The 26,483-nt window shown below is 39.8% G+C and overlaps 1 protein-coding gene across 1 annotated transcript in view; it reads left to right on the top strand.

The window, feature by feature from the left end:
- Positions 1 to 26,483, top strand: part of PLCB1 (phospholipase C beta 1) — a 697,918-nt gene that overhangs the window by 523,630 nt on the left and 147,805 nt on the right. The window contains exons 11-15 of the mRNA XM_042931600.1: positions 2,822 to 2,979; positions 12,794 to 12,876; positions 19,282 to 19,366; positions 20,756 to 20,933; positions 25,508 to 25,575. Coding sequence (XP_042787534.1) covers positions 2,822 to 2,979; positions 12,794 to 12,876; positions 19,282 to 19,366; positions 20,756 to 20,933; positions 25,508 to 25,575 — 572 coding nt within the window. The remainder of the gene's footprint in view (positions 1 to 2,821; positions 2,980 to 12,793; positions 12,877 to 19,281; positions 19,367 to 20,755; positions 20,934 to 25,507; positions 25,576 to 26,483) is intronic.

Consider the following 26,483-nt stretch of genomic DNA (forward strand, 5'->3'; position numbering starts at 1 on the left):
AATAAACATAACATAGACACATACTCTCTCTCTCTCTCTCTCTCTCTCTGTCTGTCTCTCATCTTCCATTCTTTGGTGTTTTTTTCTTCAGATTCCTCTGCATCTCACAAACCCAACTCCATACCTTACCAGGTCTTTAGAAACATTAACTGATTAACATTCAAAAAATACATCAAATACCAGCTAATTTGTTCTTTCAGTGATAAAAAAAAATTTTTTTTTGCATGCAAATCCAAAGAAATGTTTCTAGAAATTTTTTGAAACTTTTATGACAGAAAGCTTTAGTGTGACTGAGGTATTTATCTACTAGAGTCTACCATTAAATCTTATCTAGTTCATGTATCCATGGGAAGTTCCCTCCTGAAGTTAGTAACACTCAGTGAACTGTTCATGAAATAGACTCAGAACCTGCACATTATGTAATGGTATTGGATAGTCAGTAATACATTTAAACAATTTTCTAGATAGCACACAAGAAAATCTTCTCTACTCTTTAATAACATACCATTTTCTGCAGGAGCTAGCATTTTTAATGAGTTATCCAATAATTATTTGCATTCTTCACTTTCTTTAGCTAAAGCAGCCTCCCTTAAGCTTAAAAATCATATAAATAACTGTCTTTTCTCCTTCACTGTCACTGCCCACCCCCATTTTTTAATGCAGCAAAACCTTTATTACAATAAACTTTCAGGCAATTATAAATGGCAAATTGATTATCTAGCATCAGGAACTTTCCAGAATATTTTGTCAGCATTTCTTCCTTCACAAAGACATTTGTGTGTTTAAAATGCCCTATTTTTCCAGCAGAGAAAAGTGATTATGAAAACCTACTTAATCAGCCTTTCATGCATTTACTAGAACTCTATAGAATTCAAGACTGTCATCCTTTTGTTATGCTGATGTTTGGGTGTTGTGACATGCATATAAAAATAAAATTAAGCCAATAGGCTTATCCCATTTTCTTTGTCCTGTATGTTTTCCCTGGGCAGATCTTTTCTATTTCAAAGTTATTTTGACTGTTTTCATCAGTTTGTCATTTTTTAACTATTTAAAAAATGGTGGAGACTTACAGAGTAGAAATCAGAGAAAATATTTAATGTGGAAAACCAAAGCTTCCATTGTGTGTTGATGGTCGGCCTGTCTCAAAAGTTATTTATTATTAATTTTTAAAAAAATAACTTATCAAGGGGCCCCTGGGTGGCTCAGTAGGTTGAGCATCGGACTTCAGCTCGGGTCATGATCTCGTGGTTCCTGAGTTCAAGCCCCGCATCAAGCTCTGTGCTGACAGCTCAGAACCTGGAGTCAGCTTTGGATTCTATCTCCCTCTTTCTCTGTCCCTCCCCCACTCATGCGTAAGCGCTCTCTCTCTCTCCCTCTCTCTCTTTCTCTCTCTCAAAAATGAATAAACATTAAAAATTAAAAAAAAAAACTTATCAAGAAGTAAGTACTTCCAATAACTACTTAAATGAAATAGGAATAGTTTGGCTTCCACTCCTGCCCTCAGACTTCTCAAGTGCCTTGATTATTACAATTCTTATCACTTTACTAGAGTATTTCAGTTCTGTTCACAAAGGTTTTAAATTTTGATGAAGTATATGTATTTTTTTCTTTGTTGTTTGTGCTTTAGCATCATATCTACAAAACCATTGCCTAATCCAGGTCACAAAGTTTTAGCCTTATGTTTTTTTTTCTAGGAGTTTTATAGTATGATCGCTTATATATAGGAGCTTAATCCACTTAGAGTTAATTTTTTTATATGATGTGAGATGGGTTGGATTAACTTCATTATTTTACACATGTCTCTCCAGTTGTCCTAGCACCATTACTTGAAAATATGATGCTTTCTGCAATGAATTGTTGTGGCACCCTTGTTGTAAGTCAATTTGAGGATAAATGTGAAGGTTTATTTCTGTACTCTCAGTTTTATTCCATTGATCTATGTCTATTCTTATGCCATCAACATACTGCCTTGATTATTGGAGTTTTGCAAGTAAGTTTTGAAATCAGGAAATGTATGTCCTCAAACTTTGTTCTGATTTTTTGGCCATTTGAGGTCCTTTACATTTCCATAGAAATTGCAGGATCAGCCTGTCAATTTATGTAAGAAACCAAGTAGGAGTTCAATAGGAATTGACCTTGTAAATAAATTTGGGTTCTAGTGCTATCTTAGAATGTTGAGTCTTCTGTTCCATGAACATGGACTATCTTTGCATTTAAGGTCTTCTTTAATTATTTTATTATTAATGCTTTATAATTATTAGAGAATACCTTTTGGACTTTTTTTGTTAAATTTGAATTTATTCCTACAAACTCATTTCGCTTTTGAAAGGAGAATGCTTAGCTTTTCTAAACATTTTTGACTTGGACAAACATGACAGAAAGGTTGATTTATACAACAGAATAGCCTTAAAGACTCAGACTTAAATGATTGAGTTGTGAAGTTATAATCATACTCTCTGCCATTTTCATTATCTGAAAATAAATATTTAAAAAATAAAGGTAGTTATATAAGAGAGGTTTTATGAAGATTAAATGTAGTAATACATGTAAAATCTGAAGAACTATACTTGGCACTTGGTAAGCAGTTATTGTTATTGTTCCAATGCTCTCCTCCTTCTATTCTCTCTTCCCTAAAATGACTGCTAGGGAGCCACAATTACATTTGGTATTATGCCACTACCTTACAGTATGTTGAGGCAGAAGGTTGAGAATAAGTTGTTGAACTCCTTGTTCTCCCACTGTTGAAAAGATTGTCTAGGAAGCCACCAATGTCTTCCTTGCTTTGTAGGAGTCTAAGTATAATTTTGTTGGTGTTTTACAGCTGGCCAGTTGGCTGGAAATTCCTCTGTTGAGATGTATCGCCAAGTGCTCCTGTCTGGTTGTCGCTGTGTGGAGTTGGACTGCTGGAAAGGACGGACTGCAGAAGAGGAACCAGTCATCACCCATGGGTTCACCATGACAACTGAAATATCCTTCAAGGTAGAGTGAATGAATATTTCAAACAGAAGAAGCTAGAAAGACCTAAACCCTTTTGGATAAAGCCTCCTAAGGTAGAAAGTCCCAGTGGTTACAATTAAGTCCATGGACTTAATTGCAATTTCAGAGGCTAAAATTTAGCGGTGTATTTATGGGTAATTAGCATCATGTCATGGAGAACTGTGGTGTCTCAGAAGTACTGCCATAGAGAAGACTTACGGGATTTGGGCTTATATTAGATGATTTGGGTGAGGATTCAAGAAAGTAAGGTTTTGCTATAGATTGGGTACTGCCAATAAGCAGAAATAATCCTGTGATTGTGTATCGTAATAAATCCTATCTAGAAAGCAAGACTACAGCTGTATTTTATAAGGAACTTCAGCCATTCTTATTAGCAGGAATGAGGGTATGTTTGGTCATCTCCCTTCTCTTTCCACACATGGCTCCATCCTACATCATAAAGGGCCTAATATTCATGCATATGGGCACAGAAGCCAAATTATTCAAGTTATGTTCACATCCCCTACAAAGAGCCATCCCCAGGAGCTTGGAATCATTTGGGTGGACAAAATCTGGGGTCCTAGGTACCCAGAGAACCATCTGGGAAAAGGGTATATGGACTGTAGGGGACATGTGTTTTTTTACTGACTCAGGCTTCTCACCTCTTTGGAAGTGAACCAGAAAAGAAGGACCAGAAGACAACCTCTAAGGCACAACTCCCAAGGCATGAGCCCCATGCCTGCATTAACTGGGTCTCAGGGCAGAACTGAGTCTGGGTCACTAACCCTTGCCCTAAGCAACCAAGGAAACAGTGCAACTATGTGGCTAGCTAAGGAAGAATGGGGACAAGGCCATTGAGAACGGGGAGGTCAGTGTGCTGAGACACCAAAATGTTGGATGAATTATATGTTAATGTCACTAAGATTGGTGACAAAGCTTTGGACGAAGAAGGCAGTGAAGCATTTGCCAAAGTCTTTGCTGAATGAGAGAGAGCTTAGCAGATGGCACAAGAGAGGAAGTGGTAAAAGCTGGTTGGGCTGTCTTATGAAAACTGGAAACTCAAAAGTAGCATTGGGGGCAAAAAAAAACCAACAAAAAAACAAAAAACTCACTCTCCAGTGTTTAGCCCCAGGACACCTGGGATGTGAGAAAATAAACAGCTATCACTTGAAAGAGAGTAGCAAAAGAGAAGCAAGATTTTCAAGGGATATCCAGGTTTTGACTGAGACAAATGGATTTACTAATCAAAGGTATCATATTTGACAGTAAAAAAATGCATTCAGAATTGATATCATTAGCACCTTAAAATATGTTTGCTATGATGTGTCTAGGGAATTTGACTTTTCATGATTTCTTAAACTTAGGCTACAATACAATAGTTAGAAATAAATAGCACCCTTCACTAAATTTTACAACAAAGTTTAGTATGAGAGTGACCTTAATTCTGATCAAATCTTTAAATTTGTATCTGCTCCTGAAAGGGAGAACTCTTAAGTTCTCTTGGTTTTAATAGAAAAATCAATGGGTTTTTGTTTCATCTCCATAATCCCCCACTCTCCCAGCTTCTGCCATTGTCCTTTGTCAGCTCTCTAAGATCCAATCCTAACCTGGTTGGGCTCTTTGAGAAAACTGGGGGACAGATGACCCTGGTGCACAGTGAGTGCAATTTGGGCTCATCTGTCTGTTGATGGATGGACATAATCCTGGGAATGGAGACAACACATCCTAATGGAGCCTTTGCTGTGCTAAGGGATGAAGGCCTTAGTCACTGCACTGAACCACTACAGGAGGGCCCTCCCACCACCCCCCTGCCCACAGTCCCCTCAGAGTCCATATGGGGAGCAATTATATACTCTTAAAAATTTATAATCCTTAAGGGTCATTGAGTTCCAGGATGGGAAGATAGGTAAACACCAAGCACATTTTAAATCATGTTTATTTTATGTAGAGCATTGGCCTCTTGATCTCAGCCATTAAGTTGGCTTAGAGTGGCTCTCCCTATGCACCTGTCTATACAAGTGGTTCTTCAGTCACATCTATAACCCCAGAATCATGGGCTTATTGGACATCTTTTCGTGGTCTCTGGAAGTAAACACATCCACACATTTTCTGACAGATACAGAAACTAGAAAACGAAATCTAGCCCAGAATACTGCTTCTTCTCTCTGCCTGACAGAGTTGGGGTTGGGGAATGACCAAAGAGAGCAGGAAACTCATTTCCCTGGTGGCTGGTTTGTCCAGCCCTGCTTCCTGCTAATGTGCATTTGCAGGATAGATTAATCTTGCTGAGATGTGGGTGGGTGGGTGGTGGGTAGGCTAGTATGGCTGTGGGTAGTAGAGATGCCAACCTGTTTTGTACACAAATATACAGAGCAGGAATTCTCTGAATCAGGACTAGGTAGTACTGGGGTGAGACTCGTGAGGTACCTCACCTGCAAAATTTAAGGAAGCATTTGCTCTCAGTGTCATGTACATGCAGACTTGGCACCTAACAATGAGTGTGTCTTTACATTTTGCACTTAGGCCCCCCACTTGCCTCACCATAAGTCCCAGCCTGCTCTGCATGATTGTTGGTAGGTAGGCTGCTTTCCAGAAACCACTGTGTATGTGACATTGTAAGAAAGGGTAAAAGAGAAATGGGGGACAAGATCCTGTGTGATCCATCCCCCATTACCACTTTCCCTGTCACTCACTTGGCTACAACTCTACTGGGCTCTGCTATTGCTTGACCGTGCTAGGCAAGTCCCACATCACAGCCTTTGCACAGGTTCTTGGCCTCTTCCTGGAATGTTCTTCCCCAAGGTATCTGCATGGCTCACCTGTTACCTCTTTGAAGTCTTTCTCAAATGCCACCTTCTCAGTGAGGCATACTGGGACTACTCTCTTTAGTACCGTAACAAGCCACCTTGCCCACTCCCACACTCCTGATACATTCCCCACCACCACTTTATTTTTTCTATTTACCAAGTGGCACTTTATCCCCTCCTGCCACTCTGCTTAATTTCCTTAATGATTATGCTTTTTGTTCATTGTCTGTCTCCTTCTACTAGCATGTAAGCACCACAAAGATAAAACTCTTGGTTATGTTCCCTGATCAGTCCCAAGCACTTTGAAAAGAATCTGGTGTATAGTAGGTGCTCAATAAATGTGTATTTTTTTTAATGAACCTTCCCATCCCAAAGCAAAAAGACAAATTACAGCACAGCTTTCTATTTTCTTCCTTGCCTCTGTTCATCAGATAAATGAATTTGGTCTTTCTCCATTTTCACGTGTGACATTCCATGTATGATATATTGGTGGGCAGTGAAAAGATTCTCCAAATGTTTGCCAGTTTTAAATATCCCATTTATTTGGACTTGACCTTCATGGTGCAATTAGACTGTGTTCTGTAGCCAAAGCACATATTGCAGCAGCAAAATAAACTGATTACAAAAGTTCATCATTTTTATGTCATTACCGTTTATCTGCTCTCAATCTATGTAATCTGAGAAACTTCTGTGTGATCTATCCCCAAAAGCAAAAGTTCCTATTGGCATTTACTGCTTATTTATTATATGGGCCAAAATAAAAGGTTATGTTCTGGGAAAAGGGACATGCTATAATTCAGTGTCTTCATGGAGGACTTTTTATTTTGCACTCCAGATTTATTTATTATTTACCTCATATATCTGCTGTTCTAGTTCCTTGCCTCATTGCCTTAGCCTTTCTGATGGTCATGACATAATAATTCGCCACTTGGCCTGCATTCTCTGTGCTCCCACTCAATCTTCTTTCTCCCCACACTGACCACCACTACCCCCGGGCTCCTTCATCCCCAAACTGCTCCTCTTTCTCCCCTCAGGCAGTGCCTGTGTTACCAGCAATTGTATAAGATGGAAAAGTTGGTAATGTGATAAAATAGATGATGAAAATATATTCAATTTGAGTATGTGGTTAAATCGAGCATTTCTGAAAATAAAGCTCTGAGAAAAATAATAATTTCGGATGCAATTTAACAGCTACATAAATGCTCACATAAAATGGATATCCAAATACATCCTGCTGTTGTCTGTCAGGGATAAAGGATTTCAAGGGCAGTTTTCCCCACTGGAGGTTAGTAATTGAGCCATATGGTTTATAGATTATTGAATCCAGTGTTAGAAGTCCCTGAAAAACAGTTTTGGCTCAATAAGGAGCAATTGAGCAGTAAGGTACTTTCACATCCAGTGTCCACTAATGATAGCTCATATGTAAGAACAAAACTTAAAGCCTATGACTGGCTTTCTCATCCTTGATAATCATGCACACCATACAAAATATTCCAAAGCCAAAAAAAAAATGAAAGTTCTATAGAAGAACTTATAGATTTTTCAGGTGTTCCCAGCTAAAATTATTAGATGAAATCTAGTAAATGTTTTCTTTGGCTTTGAAGGTTCAAAAAAGGTTCCCTAAGCTGGTGGCTAAAGTTATGGTAGAGGTGGAGAGAGATGGACAGAAGAAGGGGGAGAAGATGGGAGGAAAAGAGAAAGGAGACTGTAGAAGTTAAGAATGCAGTTCTGGAGCTGGTGCCAGGGTTCAGATACCAGCTCTCCCTTGGACTGGCCACAAGATCTTGGAGAAGTTCCCCTGTCAGACCTGTTCTCTTTCTTAGGAGCAGAATGGAAATGACAATAGCACTTACCTTGTAGGGTTGTTGTATGCATTCAGTGACCCTACTCAATACACAGACATTGCCTAGAACCATGTATAGCAAGTAGTGAGTGCTCTGTAAGTGTCAGATATTGACATTATGGTTGAAATATAAAGGCCACACTTTAGCTTTTGTTTCTATCAATGTAATGGTTGTGGTATTATATATGCAAAGAATTCTTATAAATCAGGGTGAGGGTTGGGGGTTAATGAAGTCATTTGTAAGGCTGCTATGGTAGAGGCTGTAGATGGCCTCCACACAAAACCCCTGGTATTCACTTCACTTCCAGGAAGAAACCGAAAGTTCAAACTAAATACAGCCCAGCCTTTGTTAGAAGCCCAGTGGGAGCTGAGAAAGGTGTCCTAAGTTAAGGGCACAAGACCAGGATGTCTGAGGCAGGCAAAGAGGAGAAATAGGAGACACAGATTGGATGGTCTAGGAACCCCCAGAGCCCAGCTGTGGTTCAGGTCATCTCAGCAGCCTAGCTGTGGGAAGAGAGAACCAGACCCAGGGAGCCAGGAAGTTGGAGGGAGGCACAAAGTCCTCACAAGTCGCAGGCCCAGAAAAACACTCACATTTCATTTGCCAAATGTAAAGAGAGACAGGCCCTTGGCCAGAGGCAAAACACCCTAAGAGAGAGGGGTTCTCACCTTCAGGCCTGACTCTCATTGGCCCAAATTGACCTGATGGGCCACGTCTACAATCAGCCTTCATTAATAAAGACAGTTGCAGTGGTTCTCAAATAGCCAAAGGCAACAGTCATCCTCGGAAAGTTATCAAAGACTGATTACACTTTTATTTACTTTTATATTTGAAAGATTTTTTTGTTTAATGTAGCACTCAACCTTGATTGGAAATTTTGGCCATGAAATTGTTCAAGTTAACTGAGCTATTGTGTATGGAATGAATATTCAAACTTCTTTAATAAAAATTGCATTTGCCTGTGGTTACATTGAATTTTAAGCTTTGCTTATGCCAATGATCACACTAGTCCAGGGGTTGACTACCTACCTTCCACAGGCCACATTCAACCTACCCCCTATTTTTATGAGTTAAGTTTAGTTGGAACATAAGCACATCCATGTGTGCTTTACATATCATCCATGGCTGCTTTGAGTCTACAAAGGCAGAGTTGAATAGTTGCCATAAAAATCATATGGCCAGCAAAGCCTAAACTATGTACTCTCTCACCCTTTATAGAAAGTATGCTGACCTCTGAAATAGTCAATAGAAGACTGAATTGGAACACAACTGAATAAATGGTACTTCTCTTCTGTTAAGAATGTTAAGAGTTCATTCATTTATTTGAAAATATTTAGTGAGTGTCTAGAATATGCCTTAGCACTTCCTAAGCCTTAGGAACAGAGTCATGGAGCAAACTGAGTGCTTACTCTCAAGAAGCTAGTGGAAAGAAATGCTCTTAATAGTCTAGTGGAAAGAAATAGACAAAAATAAATACACAATATAGTACATGGAGACATGCCCTTTAAGGCAACATAAGTAAGTATTGAAGGAAAGAGGGGGCTAAGGTATGCTATTTTCAGCAGGGTGGTGGAAAAAACACTTTAGTAACATGACATTTGAGAAAAGACCACCCACCCAAAAATAAGGGAGTAAGCTTTGCTTTCAGATAAGAATGTTCCTAACAGAAATAACAGAGATGAACAAATAAATGAAAGAGATGAACAGAGATAAAATCATGCCTGGTGTATTTGAGAAAAAGCAAGAAAAGGTCAATGGATTATATCTGGGTGAGCAATGGGAAAGGAAATGTGATGAATTTAGAGAGATAGCAGGTGCCGGATCTAATAAGGAATTTGGATTTCACTCTGTGAAATGGAAGGCCAATGAAAGTTTTACTCCAAAGGAGTAAAATCATCTGACTCATGTTTAAGAGCAATCACTGTGGCTGTGATATGTAATGTAGGGGGTAAACATAGAAGCCTCTGCTAGGTTTTGCTGCAATAACAGAACCCCCAGAATCTCAGTGGTTTAGAGCCGCTCAGTGGTTTTCTCACTCAAGTTAGATGTTGGCTGTTGCTCAGATGAATATTGTCCGCACTCCATGTGGAAAGAACAGCCCAACGTGTAATATCACTGGGCTCATGGCAGAGGAGAAAGAGAAATGGCAGAATCACATGATGGCTCTTAAAGATGTCATGTTCAGCAGGTCATTTTCACACGCATTTCACTGGCCAAAACAAAGGACATGGCCATGTCTATTGCCAACAGATCTCACAGGAAAGGATAGTGACTCCGTGGTAATGATGATGAAATCTACAGCAGCAGTTATTGCAAAGATTTTTGGGTCAGGATGATAGAGGTAGATGTGCTGAGATGTGATTATATTCTGGATAAATTTGGGACTGGATTGCTGATGAATTAGAAGATATGAGAGAAAGAGAGAAGTCAAGAATGGCTCTAATATGTTTTGCATTTAGCTGATACAATGGGGCCAAATTTATGAAATCAACAAAATCTAGCTCCTTTTTTATTCACATTCAACACCTACTTTCTTTATAATATCTATTTGGAGTTCTTTTTACAGCTTATATCTTTGGTGGTTAAGATCATTGGCTGCATGAGAGTTACTGCAATAGTAAGAGCATAAAGTCTAGAGTCAGATATATTTTCCTGGGGTTTCTTGGATTCTCCTTTTTGTGACCCTGGGCAAATTGGCTAATATCTCTGAACCTCCATTTTACAATCTGTAAAATGGTGGATAATGTTTTCCTTAGAGAATGTTTATAGCATGAGTTAAAATATGTGTCTGGAACATAATAAATGCTCATTTTTTAAATGATTTTTCATTTTTAAAAGAGAGAGAGAGTGTGTGTGTGTGTGTGTGTGTGTATGAGCAGGGGAGGGGCAAAGAGAGAGAGAGACAGAGAATCTGAAGCAGGCTTCGCCCTGTCTGCACAAAGCCTGACACAGCAGTCCAACCCATGAACTGTGAAATCATGACCCAAGCCAAAGCCGGATGCTCAACTGACTGAGCCACCTGGGCACCCTAATAAATGCTCATTTAATGGCAACTCTTATTTGTATTAATAAGAGTCTAAGAGGGAAGGTTTAAGGTAAGGAGGGAGGCACCAGCAAGGTAAGTAACCTGAGTTGATCTGAGAATAGATGCTCACCATGAGATGGGTCCTTTCCTTTTTCTCCCTGCATCCTCACAACAAGCTTGTGGACTGAGGCTTATCACCTTCACTCTACATATCAGCAAGCCAATGCACAGAGGCATTAAGTCATTTTTCCCAAGGTCACACAGTTTGTAAAGCCAAGAAGTAGGATTCAAATGCAAGCTGTTTGAATCTGAAGCTTCTGCTCAAATAAATCAAGAATTTCAAGTCTTGGTGTTGCTTGCTATTTATAGTGCACTTATTTTTGATGGCATCAACTATCATAAAAGTTAAACTGATAATGTATGAAAGGCAATCTGTGAATTCACTTCTAAGAAACAGTGAGAGTGATTCTTTTGCTCCATACAGGGAAATTCGTCTCAGAAGATACATGCAAATGTAGTACAGAATTAGAAAGTCTTATTTATACTCTGTGGCCAGGGAAATGGCTCTCTCACATGGATATCAAGAAAGCTATGCATTGTTTAAGGGAGGTAGAGAAGATAGTGGAGAAGTCTTGGGCATATGGAATGAGAGTGGAAATTCTTACTTGAAAAGAGACTATGAAAAGATTAAATGCAACTAAAAGACAAAGGTATGAGTATACGAGTTCAATAAGGAAAACATACTGAAAAACTGATGCCCAAAGCTGCTGGATATGCATCGATATCTGGTCCTTCATACATTACTCTATGCAACCAAAGATTAAAAACAATTTGGACAAATGTAGGAGACTATAAAAATATGCATATCCTTTAATTCAATAATTTCCCTTCTGAGAATCCATTCCCAGAAAATAATTGAAAATACTAGGGGAAAAAATGGAGATGTTCTTTGTAGAACTATCTGAATGATAGCTCTTTAAATATGTCTGTCCAACAGTTGGGTAATGGTTAAATCAATTAATACTACTACTCCCTAGAATTTTATACAGATTTTAAACCTTATGACATACACATTTTTTAAAATACACAGGTTGAGGAATGAAGTACTGATACATGTTACAACATGGATGAACCTTGAAAGCATGCTAAGTGAAAGACGCCAGAATGGAAAAGGCCACATACTGTATGATTCCATTTATATGAAATATTTGGGATAGGCAAATCTATGGAGACAGAAAGTATATTAGTGGCTGCCTTGGGCAGGTGCATGCGAGGGGGATGGGAAAATAGGGAGTGACTGCTAATGGGTACATGGCTTCTTTTGGGGGTGATAAAAATCTTCTAATTTAGTTGGGGATGATGGTTGCACAACTCTGTGAATATAATAAAAACCATTCAACTGTATACTTTAAATGGTTGCTTTTAAGTAAAGTGATATCTCAAAAACAATGCTTAAAAAATACAAGTAGACTATTTACTATAATGAAAACCAAGTTATACTAATAAATGAAAAACCCACTAGAAGTAAATATAACCAAATGCCAACAGTCGTTTGGTTCCCAGGGTGAATTTATGGGTGAAAACTGTTGCCTTCTCTAGTCCAAATTTTTTATAATGTGATTAGATTTCTTTCATAAGAAAAATACCCAAATATAGGGCGCCTGGGTGGCTCAGTTTGTTGACCGACCGACTTCAGCTCGCTCGTGATCTCACGGTTTGTGAGTTCGAGCCCCGCATCGGGCTCTGTGCTGACAACTCTGAGCCTGGTGCCTGCTTCTGATTCTGTGTCTCCCTCTCTCTCTGCCCCTCCCCCACACATGCTCTGTCTCTCTCTGTCTCAGAAATAAACATAAAAAAAAAATGTTTTTAAAAAAGAAAAATACCTGAATATAACTAGCAAATAGAAGAATTGTTCTCTTTTACAATTGTGTCTCCCCCTCCACCAAATCAGTCTTCTTTCTTTCCACTTTTTTAAGTCCAGAGTCAGAAAATGTATAGTTTGGCAGCTCCTGCAATGCCTCCTGGTGATTTCAGGCCATTCCATACAATTCTATGAATGAAAAAGGCAGCCACATTAAGGGAAAATGTATATACACAGTAGCATTCTGGCATATTGAATATACATGTGTTCTCATTTTTAGGAAGTGATAGAAGCAATTGCTGAGTGTGCATTTAAGACGTCACCTTTTCCAATTCTGCTTTCATTTGAGAACCACGTAGATTCGTAAGTATTCCACACATTCAATGGGGAGTCTTTTTCCCAAATAGGGCATGTTTAATAATTGTTCATCAGATTTAAGACCATTTGATATTATTAATGGTGTTCCTCAATTATGTTGTATCTGAAGTGTCATGTTTTCATCTGCATATGATGGGATTCATTCATTCAAATCTCATTAACATAATAATCCACTGGACTTGTGGAATCTTTTTTCAGGCCACAATAGGATTTTAAATTAAGGACTCCTCTTTCTGCAATGCAGGGGAATAATACATGTCTCTATTTCAATGGGCCACTTTTATAATCCTCCTTCATTAGCTCCTTCTATTGCGTGCAAATTTATAGTCCATTTTGCCACATGAAAATGACCAGTTCCATACAAGCTGAAGCTGGTGGAGGGAAAGCTATAAATTCTATTTTGTCACCTGCACTTATGCAGAACTCAGACCACCAAATGCTCCCTCTTTCGTCTTCCCATTGGTTGCCCTTGTTTGCTAATATTTGTGAGTTGTTCCTATTTCAAAATAGCTTGCGTTTATCGCTAAGCCACACAAAGAAAAGATAGTTTGCCTAAAGTCTTTTATATTCATTTTATCACAAAATACCAGAGTAAGACACATTTATATCTAAAATATGGGTATGAGTTTACCCTATAGTTGCCCAATTTAAAGTGCTCCAAAATGAAAGAGTCTTCTTTGTATTGAATCAAAATTCAAGAAACTAAAATTCTAGTCCATAGAATTAATGTCTGAAGACTGGTATAGTGTATACCATTGCTCAAAAGAATATTTGTGAAGCCCTCTTTTTCATTTCAATGACCTAAGCTAGATTTCTCAACTAAAAGCCAACAGCACCTGTCCTAATTTGGCTCACAGGTTCCTTTTTTCCCCCCCTTCTCATTGAAAGTCTTTCCCAGATCACTTATTGATTCCCTTTTTCCAACTAGTTTGTGACACATGCAATAACTCACCAGTTATTTAAGAATTCACTAAAATCTTAAAAGAAACAGTTTGGTCATGCACAAATTTCAGCTTGAGGAATTTCCAAGTACTTAAATGTGATTATTTGTTAATGTATACATGGAAAGAGACCTTACTTTGAAGTAACCAATTTTATAATTATCTGTATTTCTAGTCTGCCCTCAGGAAATCCATATTACATTTACCAGCTCTTGGTTCTGTTTCACTGGGAAACAGTCATCCAATGAATGATTTAATCATTTGGCAGATAGTTTTTCTAACACTTCTGAGGGTCAATTGAAGAGAAAATAATTGATTGTTTCACTGCTATTTCTCTTGGAACTAAAGGGAGCGCCTCCCTTTCGTTGCTGTATTTAATACCTCATTTGCTGTGACAGCTCTGACTTGCGCATGAGCATTTTCTCATCTCAGCCAGTCCGTTTGTAATTGAGCTCTAACAGTGCTTCAGCGCCTTCTTTCAGGCACTGTCGTTCCCAGACCTGTTGATGTATTGCGTCCTTTTTAGAGAAATATCTCTAAATCTAGCACATTTATTTTCTGCGAGAAATGTTTTTATATAAACTAGACAAGATGAAAAGCTATAGTTCCATTCTTGATTCTCACATCTGCTTCATTGAACTTTGCTATAAGATAACCAGAGAGGTATCAACAACCATTACCACCAGAAACATAACAGCTAATATTTATTGAATTTATATTCTGTGCCCAGCCGCCTTCCACATATAAGTTCATGTGACCCTCACCACAAACCCAGGTGCTCCTAAGAATAAATATTACTATGATAATCCCTATTTCACAGATGTTGGAACTCATCCCCGAAGAGAATGAGTAACTTACCCAAGGCCATGCAGCTAAGAGGTGACAGAGCTAGGATTCACACCTGGTTGGTCTGGCTTCAAAACTCACACATTTAACCAATGCTATCCCTGTGCCTAAGCAGATACATCAGGAGCCTTCAAAACATCGAATTAAGGCAACCAGAGCATCCACAAGGCAACTGCCTGTAACTGTTCACTTTTATGTGGTTTGTGACCCTTAACCACAGGATATTTTTTGTGGTTTTCAACATCAAACATACAGAGAACCAAAACAGGGCTTGAAAACTAATCCCTGCATTGTACACAAAAGCCAAAAGATAGTACCACAATACTGCCCTTTCTGGTTTAAAAAATGAGAAATTTAGCTATTAAAAGTTTATTAATAATTCATATGTAACAAAAGAAAACCAAGGACACCATGATATTTACCCCAAACCATCGAGATAATCTGATGGCAGTGAAATACTAAGATCCTGGAGTCTCTCGTGAGAGACAGTTATTTGCTTCACATTTCCATTGCCTTGAGCTTCACATATCAAAATTGCTCTGCTTCAGTCCTCTCCTGGGAGGACTCACACACCCAAAGAAAATTTATAAGCTTTCCCTTTGCTGGTACAACCCTGTGCTTGACATGTGGGCCACTCACCTCATTGCTGAACCCAGCGGCAGACATAGTTCTTCACTTGCAGCCCTATTTCCTACTAACCCTAGAAATTAACCTCCGAATCCTGCTCAACCCAGTGACCCTGGGACACACTTCCCAAAAACATCTGCAACCTGCTTGCCATTTCTAGTGGACCATTTTATTTTCCTGTGTGCTGCGTATACAAAATGCCAGATTCAGAACTCTGGTTCAGGTTACAAAAGAAACTCACACTGGAAGAAAGGAAGTAATCCACGAGATCTTCTGGTTTTCTCTCCAAATACTTGAAATTACCTATCTGTGGACAACAAAGGGAAGTCTGCCATGAGCTGCTGGCAACTTCTCCTTCTCCACCTGCTATATCAGAATCCCATAAAATGCAGATTCCTGAGCTGCACTCCCACACCTGATTTTGAATTTGTAGAAATGAGACTTCAAAATCTTAAAAAAAAAAAAAAAAAAAAGGCCCTAGCCAGCTCCGATGCTCCACCTAATTTGTAAGCTAGCATTTTCATTAAAAGAATTCTATACTGAATTCAAGTGAAGTAACCCCTAGTTCTGGGTCAGCCACAGATAATGTGAGATTTTGGACAAGGTCCTTAATCTCCGTGGGTAAGAGCTTCCTCATCTATAGAGAAGGAGGTTGGTTTAGTTCAACGTGGGGGGTTTACACCATGACATTTCATGGGGTGCATTCCTTTGTCAGAAAACTGACCACCTGGCCAGGTTCCTACATTTTAGGGGTATTTCATATATCCAGATGTGCCTGCTACGGCCCAAACTCCAAATGTATTTGTGAGTATTTCCTGTCACTTCATCTCCTTGGTAGCTGATGTGGATGCTCTGAGTGCTTCAGGAATTTTTTATTCTTGCTCTGTAACTGCAGTGTGAATGTCTTTTACTTCCACAGCTCTGACCCACAAAGTTGCTTTGTTTTCCTCTGACTTTTTCTATTCAGTTTGCTCTCTGCTCTGAGTCCGTTCCCTGTCAGGTGGGTGTGTGAGTTTGGGGAGAACGTGAATAGCCTGATTACCAAGTAGCACATATTACTTCTTCTTGGAAAACTGCCTCTTGTTCTCTTCATTTCAGTTGATCTTGAGGTAGATTTTAAAATGTCTAGGTCAGACTTAGATCCTTGCTTCCCGGAGTGTGGTTGATCTGTGGGCCAGTGGCAGCCTCATCATTGAGGAGCTTGTCAGAAATGCAGAGTTGGGGCGGCTGGCTGGCTCAGTTGATAGAGCATGCAAATCCTGATCTCAGGGCATGAGTTTGAGCCCCACGGTGGGGGTAGAGTTCACTTAAAAGGAAAAAAAAGAAATCCATAATCTCAGGCCCCATACCAATGCTGCCGAGGAAGCAACATTTTCTTAAGACCTCGGGTTATTTGGGTGAAGTGTCAGAGTGTTACCTTAAACACTGTGGAACTATCCATGTCAGAACTACCCACAGGCTTGTTACCAATGCAGGTTCCAGGACTCCTCTCCCAATTCAGTGAATCAGGACCTGGCCCTAGGCCCCAACACCTGCAGCACTAACAGCTCAGTGATTTTTTACTGGAATAAAGTCAGATTTTGCTCCAGCAAAATCCTTCCTAAAGCCTGGTTTGGGGACGGCCTGACAAAGGACAGAGGACTCTGCCTGCTACCTGGTTAGCAACACCTGGAACATCACCTCAAAATCCCTCCACTGATGAAAATGTGGCTCCCCTCAAAATCCTAAAACAGGGCATTGAGGTGAAAGTCTCCCTCTTTACTGTAAGTCTCTGATCAAAGGAACCCCAAGTTCCAATACTCTAGAAAAACAGCAGCTACATCAGCACCTGTTGACTCTTTTTACTCTATCAGAACAGTTCTCAAACTTGAGGGTGCATCAGAATCACCTAGAGGGTTTGTGAAGACCCCCGAGTCCTGTTTCCCCAGAGATTCTGACTTAGATTCTGCATTGGAGGCCTTGAATCTGCATTTCTGACCAGCTTCAGGGGCTGTGGATGCTACCGGTCCATGGGCCACACTTGGAATAGCAAAGCTCTGTGACACATGGTAGTGCCATCCCTGAAAGTCAGAGGGTTTGGACAGTTTCTTCTGTGTAGCCTGGAGCATGTGGGCCCGGCATAGATGGACTTGTCTCCGCTTCAGCTGAGGAACCTGTAGGCTTGGTTGAGCCCCTGGGCTGGTTATCCTTTGAGCAACAGCATCTGAACAGATGCCCGGGGCTGCTCTGCCAAATCAGCTACTTCTCTGCTTGCTCCCCAGCCTCTAATGAGTTGTTCTGAAACAACTACCCCTACGCTTTTCACGATCCGTTCTCTGACTGACAGGTTTCCCTCTCGCCTTGACACTGGTGAGGAATATTCTGAGGACCACACAGGCCACACAATAAAGCCTCCTCCAGGTCAAGAAAGGACAATGAGCAAGTGTGTGTGTGTGTTGGGGGGGGGGGGTGTTGTACAGGGTTTGGCAAGTTCTGTGAACCTCTTCTTTGCCTCTCCCTGCAGTTTCAATGAAGCAGTGACCTCGGGCTTCTAGTTGAAACCCGGAGAACTCATTTGACCCCCAAAATATACGCCTTTTAAAAAGGATATAGTGGTTTTCCCTAGGGACCATTGCAATACAATTTGAATCCCTAGAACATCCCCCATCTAGGGCGGGGTGGGGTGGGGAGTCCATGATCCAGGCTTAACAGTTATGGAAGAGAGAAAGAAAATTAAGAATCGCACTTTAGAATTGTTTTGAATTGTGGTAAATAAGGCTTTTTATCACTTACTTATTCTTACTGCAATCCCAGTTTTGTGAAAATGTATTAACATTGCAGCATGTAGAGGCAACTATTGGAAATCAAGTTTGACAGCCTGTAGATCAAACTCACAGTCCATAAAACCCAATGGAATTGGATACCTTTATAATGATACTTAACATTCTACAGAACGAGAAAAAAAATATTATTGCTTTTTAAAAGGTCAAAGGAATCAGGAGTATTGAAAGATGGCAGATATTCCCTCGTACCGACTGTGTTTATGTGGTAGCCAGACCGCAAGTTGCCCAGTCTAGCTGGTGGGTGCTGCCTGGTAACTCTGGATCCTCTTACATTCGCCCCACTCTCCTAATGCCTCAAAGGCATCTGCATCCATTACTCTGCTTCATCTTCTTGGCATCCTCTGTCCTTTTCCAAGAACTGTGATTATCCTCATTTTATAGATCCAGAGTGGTTGAGAGCCTGGAGCTCAATTCAGCAAGCCCTACAGCTCCAGCCTTTCTCTTTCAGATCAGATTCTTACCAGCACTTAGTCAGGCTCACACCACCTCTGCTGCCCTATTATGCGCATAAGAGTTGCAGACACCTTTCCTCATGGTGCCTGCTTCTTATCTTCCCTCCAGAATCCCCTCCCAAGTGAACACACTTCGGCCTGACTGCCCTTCTATGTTTTAAGATTCTCTCTCTCTCTTTCTCTCTCTCTCTCTCTCTCTCTCTTCCTCTCTCTTTCTTCCTCCCTCCCTCCTTGTCTGCCTCTCTCCTTTCTTTTCCTATCCTCCCTCACCTCCTTAAAAACATTCCTTTACAGCTAGCTCTTTGTGGGTTAGACAAATCTCAACCAAGAATTCACATGGAGTCATGGCTGAGGTCTGCCCCCAAGCATCTTGCATTTGACTTAGAATCAGGAAATTGAACAAAAGGGACTGAGCCCATAATTCTGGGGCATTCAAGAATCCAGTGACTGGCAAATGACCTGCTGTCCTCTCCATCTGTGTCTATGGAGGCTAGCCATAGGAATAGCCTTCACTGTCTCTCTGCATGTGGTATTCATATTCACAGAAGTCAGGATAGTAAACAAGGGGTGTAGAGTGATACATATTGGTCTTGAAGGGTAAGTTGAAGAAATCACTTCTTTTTGTAATTAATAACACAAAGTAATCATGTCCAACCCCTTTAAATAAGCCCCCTTGCTTGCTTTTTTTCTCATTTCCCTTAGCCCAAAGCAGCAAGCCAAGATGGCAGAGTATTGCCGACTGATCTTTGGAGATGCTCTTCTCATGGAACCACTGGAAAAATACCCAGTAAGCAGTTTCAAGGTTTATCGCTGAAGGAATGTACATACTAATGACTGGAGTTAGGGGGAGACTTCCTTACATCCTTTCCAAGTTTGTGTTTCTCGGGAAGATTAATTGAGTTGATAATGAAGCCTGACCAGGAGGAAACCGGCAGTGTGCCCCACTGAGGGTGGAAGACATGCATCTGTCCTCTTCCTCTGCTCACTGTCTTGTCCCTCTCCCACTGCCTGACGTGACCGGCAGGACTACAGAATTCCCAGAATCACAAATATCTTCCATGGAGACATTCCGGGCCAGACAGGGTTCTGATCATCTCCCATGGAACCTCGTTACACCCTTTGAGAGACATGGTTCAGCAAAATGGGACATTGCAGGTGGTACAATGAGATCCCCACCTGGCCCTGCATCCACTCTTCACTCCCTTGCATGTGCCTTTTGGTGGAACAGAACTCAGGCCTCCTATTGCCAAGCATCCCTGCTTTGGGAAGGAAAAGCAGTAGGAACATCTTAAAGTAGCCTTTCCCCTCTTCAACCCTTTTTCCTCATCTCCACACATTCTTACACAATTTCATACCAATCCCCAGACTTGTTGTAAGCAAAGAATAAAGGACCAGTTTAGGGGAGTTCACTAGACTTGCTAAAAATAACTCACCTTGGGACTTGCACACATAATCTCTGATATAATATCTAACAACCCTCTCATGGGAAATTGATTTTCCCATTAGATGTGCAAGCTTGAAAACACTGGCAATAATGCTTGCAAATAAGGGTAGCTCGAATCTCAGGGCTACAAGGAAATGTGAAACCACCAGCCCACTTGGGCTGATGCCAAGGACATGTGCAGCTTACTACCTAGTTCCAGATGGGGGGTTTGCTCTTTTTAAAATGCATCTGATTGACAGTAAATTTCAAATATTAAAAAAAAAAAAATGCCTCTGAAAGGTTGGTTCTGTAGGCTCAACTGGAAGCTCATGCCCTTCTTTACCAACCCTTCCTGACAGACACCACACTAATTGGCTTCCCTTCTTCGAAAATCCAGGACAGAGCCTTCCTATCTGCCTCAAACCAAAACGGTTGGACTTATGGTCCATCAGAAAACTCATAAAACTTTGGGTTAGCAAATCTCCCAGTACATTTCTGTGGGTCTGATTCATGGGGATTCGTTGTGGAAAAATAAGAATTCTGTAATTAAAATATTCCTTTCATGAAAAAATAAAGGACCATGAAGCAGCCCCCATGCAGGACACACGCTTAGAACAGTCTAATGAGCTGTAATGAACGTAGTAACTAATAATCTAGAAGCTCTTGGTGTCCAACACTGTGCTGGGGGTTTGGGGAGGGGGTCTGAAAGAAAGGGGCAGTATTGTTAAGGAAGGTGCTTTTCTTTTCCATTAGCTGGAATCTGGAGTTCCTCTTCCAAGCCCTATGGATTTAATGTACAAAATTTTGGTGAAAAATAAGAAGAAATCGCATAAGTCATCAGAAGGAAGTGGCAAAAAGAAGCTCTCAGAACAAGCCTCCAACACGTACAGTGACTCGTCCAGCGTGTTTGAGCCCTCATCTCCAGGAGCCGGTGAGGGGTTGGCAGGCTCTTGTTCCCTATTATGTGTGGTTTTAAGAATTGCTGCCCTAATTTAACTTAGAAGGACTTTTACATTCCTATTTGGACACACTTTTAAATGGTATGGGTTTTCTGTTTCTGCTGCAAATTTGGTGGCTTCATTAAGACTACACAAATGGCAGGGGCGGGGGGGGCCTGGGTGGCTCAGTTAGTTGAACGTCTGACCTAGGCTGAGCTCATGATCTCGCAGCTTGTGGGTTCGAGCCCCACTCCGGGTTCTGCACTGACAGTGTGGAACCTGGTTGGGATTCTCTCTCTCTCTCCTCTCTCTGACGCTCCCCCACTCATTCTCTCTCTCTCTCTCTCTCTCTTTCTCTCAAAATAAATAAATGAACCAAAAAAAAAGCTACACAAATGTATGATCTCCAGTTCTGTAAGTACGAAGGCCCACATGGGTCTCACTGGGCCAACCTCCAGTTGTCAGCAGGGCTGCTGTCCTTTCTGGAGGCTCTGGAGAATCTTATTCTTTGCTTGTTCCATCTTCCAGAAGCCACCCACATTTGTTGGCTTATGGTCTCTTCCTCCAGTTTCAAGCCAGGAATGTCCCATCTCACTTCTGTCATCATACCTGCCTCTGACCAGAGGCAAGAAAGTTCTTTTGCTTTTAGGAACTCACACCATTACATTGGACCCATTTGGATAAACCAGGATAATCTTCCCCAGCTCAATCTTAATCTATCTGCAAAGCCCCTCTTGCTGTATATTCACAGGGCACAGAACATATCCCCAGGACATGGTCATTTGGGGGAGCCGTATGGTTTTGTGGTCTGTCTACCACATCGGCCAAATAATGTTTGGAGTGACCACATGAGTTTAAGCTTCTCAAGGGCAATGATACCTTAACATTAACTTGGGTCTGGGCACAAGATGTTCACTGAATGTGTTCTCACTGATGATATGCTGAAGAGTTCTGGGCAATTCAACTCATCCATATTTTACAGATCTCTTTTAAAATGTAAAAAGGTAAAGGCAATTGAATTATCTATCAAAGCTTCTAGGTGATGCTTAGTATCATTAATTTTCCTTTTAGATTTAAGTTGAAATAGATTTTTACGGATGATGAGAAAAGAATTCAAGTGGTCACCCCATTTCCTTTGAATTATTTGTCATTTAGTCTGATTTCTTTTTTAGCTTTAATCAGAATCTTGGCAATCTGAAAAGGGCTCTCCTGATTGGAGGGTGAGTAAGTGGAGGAAACTTGAAGCTTGAATCTAGGAAGTTCTTGAATGGAAAGTTTAACTCACATTGGAACAATCACTTTGGAAAACTGGCAGTATTTGCAAAACTGAACATATGCACACCCTCGGTCCCAGGGATTCCATTCCTAGGTATATACCCAACAGAAACATGTATAGATATTCACCAAGAGAGATGCACAAGAATTGCTCAGAGCAACGCTACACAGAATGGCCAAAAATTGGAAACTGGATGACGAGTGCCATCATTAGTTGTGGAATATTCACACCATGGATTAATATGCAGCAATAACAGTCTAAAACTGCACACACCAATATGGATACAGCTCAGAAACATACTGTTGAGTAAAAGAACTCAAATACAAAAACAGAATCCACTGTATGACTCCATTTATATAAAGTACAAAAACAGACAGAATTATCCTATGAAATTAGAGGTCAGGAAATGGTTACCTTTGAAGAAATGACTGGAAGGGCATCCAACGGGGCCTCTGGACACTGGTTTTATTTTGTTTCTTGATCTGGATACTGGTTACTAAGGTCTGTTTAGTCAGTGAAAATTCATCACTCTGTATATATATGGTATGTGTACTTCTCTGCATGTCTATTGTATATCAATTAAAAGATTTCAGAATAGGGGCGCCTGGGTGGCTCAGTCAGTTAAGCATATGACTTCGGCTCAGGTCATGATCTCATGGTTTATGAGTTCGAGCCTTGCGTCAGTTGGGCTCTATGCTGATAGCTCAGAGCCTGGAGCCTGCTTCAGATTCTGTGTCTCCCTCTTTCTCTGCCCCTCCCCTACTTGCACTCTGTCTCTCTCTCAAAAATAAATAAACATTAAAAAACATTTTTAAAAAGATTTCAAAATAATTTTAAGTTAAAATGTAAATTCTAGAGCAATCTGGTGGGGAAAAAAAGGTTAACCAAATCAGTGATTTATCTTTTCTTGTATGTTTCCATCTCAATGGCCAATTTCTTTTATGGTTTAGAGCAAAATTCTTACCAACAAATATATAATTATTTGAAAGGTTTTTTGGGGGCGGTAGTTTTTGAGTGTGTATTTCAAGCATTAATACATTATTCTGATTCTTTTTTCAAAACTAACTCTTGTTCTCAGTAAGAATGTTGTTTCTGAAGGTTTACAGTTCTTGAAACCCTTGAATCTAGGGAAGAAACCAAGTCTTCCTTTGCATACAGGAAATTGTTTCCCCATCTCCCTTTCCCACTACCAGTTCTCTCCCTTTTTATTAACTGTATGCATAACACAAATAACAATTTTTACAGGCATTGAACATTATTGCTTAATACAGAGAAGAACAGCAATCTGTTAGTAATTCGGTAGATTTCCTAAGCTAGCCCCATGGTCTGTTGTGCAATCTTTATTTATTTCAATGGAAAATTTTGGACATTTTAATATGTAGGTAGTCTTTTGAATAATGAGCCCTACTAATTTGCCATTTGGTTTGTAGATGTTCTCTGGTAATGGGAACTCAAGTAACTTGAAAAACATGGAATGGTTCTTATTTCAAAACTAATTTACTTATCATGGTGCTTGTTGGCCAGGTGCCTTTTCCAAGATTCAGCCCTTTGCCAGTACACTTGTCTTAAAGAACTAGGATAAAGTCGATTTTTTTTATGGTTCAAGGTTTTATGGTCTTAAGTTTCCTCCAAGATCTCTCAGAAGACTTATGAGGGAGAAACCAGGGTCCTGCTCATAGAGTAAAGGAAGACAAATTACTTCTTTCCCACATAAACTAAAGAATTACCTGATGGAGGATTATGAAATTATTGGTGTGTTGTTATATCACATGAAGCACTGTTACTTGCTTTTGCCAAACAACCTTTGAAATTACTCAATTAAAAAAAAAAAAGAATCCCCTCTCTAATTAAAAAGCAAGAAAAAAAAAGTAAAAAGAACTTGGGGCAACACATTTGATTATAAAAAACAATTAAGTGCCAACCTCCAAAAGAATGTGTTGGTATATAATGAGATATGTTTTCTTTCCAAATTATAATGGATTCCCTGTATTAACTAACACAATGTAAGTATCATAAAGTGGTTGCATGTGCTTTCTTTCAATAAACGAGCCATAAATAATAAGACTTACTGGTCCTGGAAATCTTTTCCCTCTAAAGATACTTCATGAATACTTTGCTCACTGCTACTATTCAGTAATTGATTGACCTTTGCTAGTCAAATTAAAACATTTATAAGCTTTTTGGAAGACATGCTGTGGACACTGTGTCATTTACATAGATTGAACAGGGTTGCTAACTTTCACAAGATTTGAGAGGGGGGAGGACCTAGCCAGTGCAAGTTACCTCATTGTAGAGCCAATATAGCCATCTACTGGGCTTGTACTGTTATGGCACTGTGTGAACGCTGAAAGATAGTAGTCAAATCATATAATGCCTTCTTTAGTATTTTACTTGAAAATCTTTTTACAAAACTGATATTATCAGGTGAGACTGAGACCCAAGGCTGTGGAAGAATTTAATACTTCATGCTGGTGTGAATTTTTAAGGAGAGGAATCATCCACCAAATCTTCAGAGAGGAAAAATAATCCATTGAAATGACTGTGTGTTGGCTAAATATGCAGCTAAATTATGTCTGACCAAAGCAGATTTCTATGCATAATTATTTTAAGGGTTCATGCATTTTATCCTGCTTTTTGAAACAGAATGTCACCGTTTTCTAAGATACATGCATTGTTTAAATGAATGACAATGCATCCATCAAATAAGCCTGCAGGCAAATTGTAAGATACAATAGTTACTTTACAATTTTTGTGTAATCAGGTGTGCTGCCACAGCCCTGCCTTTCCTGTCCCAGATCAAATACTCGGCCTTAACTGTGAGGTCCTCTATGGCCTCAGAAAAGTAGCGGTAAAGTCACTGAGTGCTGCAAGCATCACATGGAAGAATCAAGGCTCGGAAAAAGAGGGAAAAGTGGGAAAAAGAGAGTTTATCTTTCAGAGTCCTAGAGACCCCCAAAGACAACGTACACGTCCATATAGGATGTGTGTACCATAGAAAGCTAAATGTAGATGACGCCATATTTTTTTAAACATACTGATAAAAATGTTAAGAGTTTTTAATAGAATTTGGACATTTCAAATGGTATTCACAAAGTAAATTTAGAGAAAATATCCATATTCCAAATCTCAATACAATTCTATATAATTTACAAAATTTAAATATCCAAATGAATAATTTTAAAACAGTGTTATGCCAATTTCCAAGGAAATTTTTTGTAATGCACCTGTTAACATGTGCTTCAAACTTGTAAATGTTTGTTTACTTCATGATCTGTTATTAAAATTTGACAGGGGAAGCTGATACTGAGAGTGACGACGATGATGATGATGACGACTGTAAAAAATCTTCAATGGATGAGGTAGGTGTCTAGGAACTGACTTCTGGTCACAGAAGCTCATCCCCTAGTTTGTCAGTCCCTGCTGTGCCATCTGGACATATAGTTCATGGTCTCCTTCTGCCATCTAGTGGTCAAAAGCGTCACCGTTCATTTTAAACCTGCTACCCTGTTGGAAAATGAAAATGTGCACTTGAATCACTAAAAATGTGCACTTGAGTCACGAAAGGAATAAGCACAGCATTGAGCAAAAGTTCTCTGTGATGATCAATGCTGCCAAAACCTCCTTCCATCAAATGGGGTCTCTGGAAGGTGAATTCAAAATTTGTGACATCCAATGCCTGCTTCAATTTTTGAGGCAATTAAATTGTTGGTCAAAAGGCCCCAAATCCAGAGAAAACGTGGGGTTTTGGAGAAATGTTCAGAAATATGACATTAATTCCATTGTTGTAATTTTGAAATCACTAGAGCTCCTTACTGATGATGTAAGCTAAAACACCCCAAATAACTTCATCAGCTCAGAAATGTTAATTGCACAAGATCTAGAAGTGAATCTGAGATAAGTCCATTGGAATTTCAAAACTTTGTTTTAGCAAGAGTCTTAATCCAAAAGTTTACACTGAATATTCCCTCAAATATATTGGAAAGTGTCTGTCTCAGGTATAAATAACAAATAATAAGCTGTTCTTACATAATGTTCTTCCTCTTACACTTATTTCCTTTAATGTTGTCTAAAGTTTTGATTAATTATGTTCCTCCACTAAATTTCAAGTTAGTGTCCAGGAAGAAAACTATTAACAGGCCTGGTAAAGTAGTTCTTCCTGGTAATTATTTCAATTGTGCATAACTTTTATCACTGATTCTTGTCCATTCAAAACTGCCTTACTAATTGGATGGCCCATTTGCAAATGAATATTTCCCAATTAACATTT

This window comes from Panthera leo, chromosome A3 (genome assembly GCF_018350215.1).
Source record: "Panthera leo isolate Ple1 chromosome A3, P.leo_Ple1_pat1.1, whole genome shotgun sequence".
In the NCBI taxonomy this organism is placed as follows: Eukaryota; Metazoa; Chordata; class Mammalia; order Carnivora; family Felidae; genus Panthera; species Panthera leo.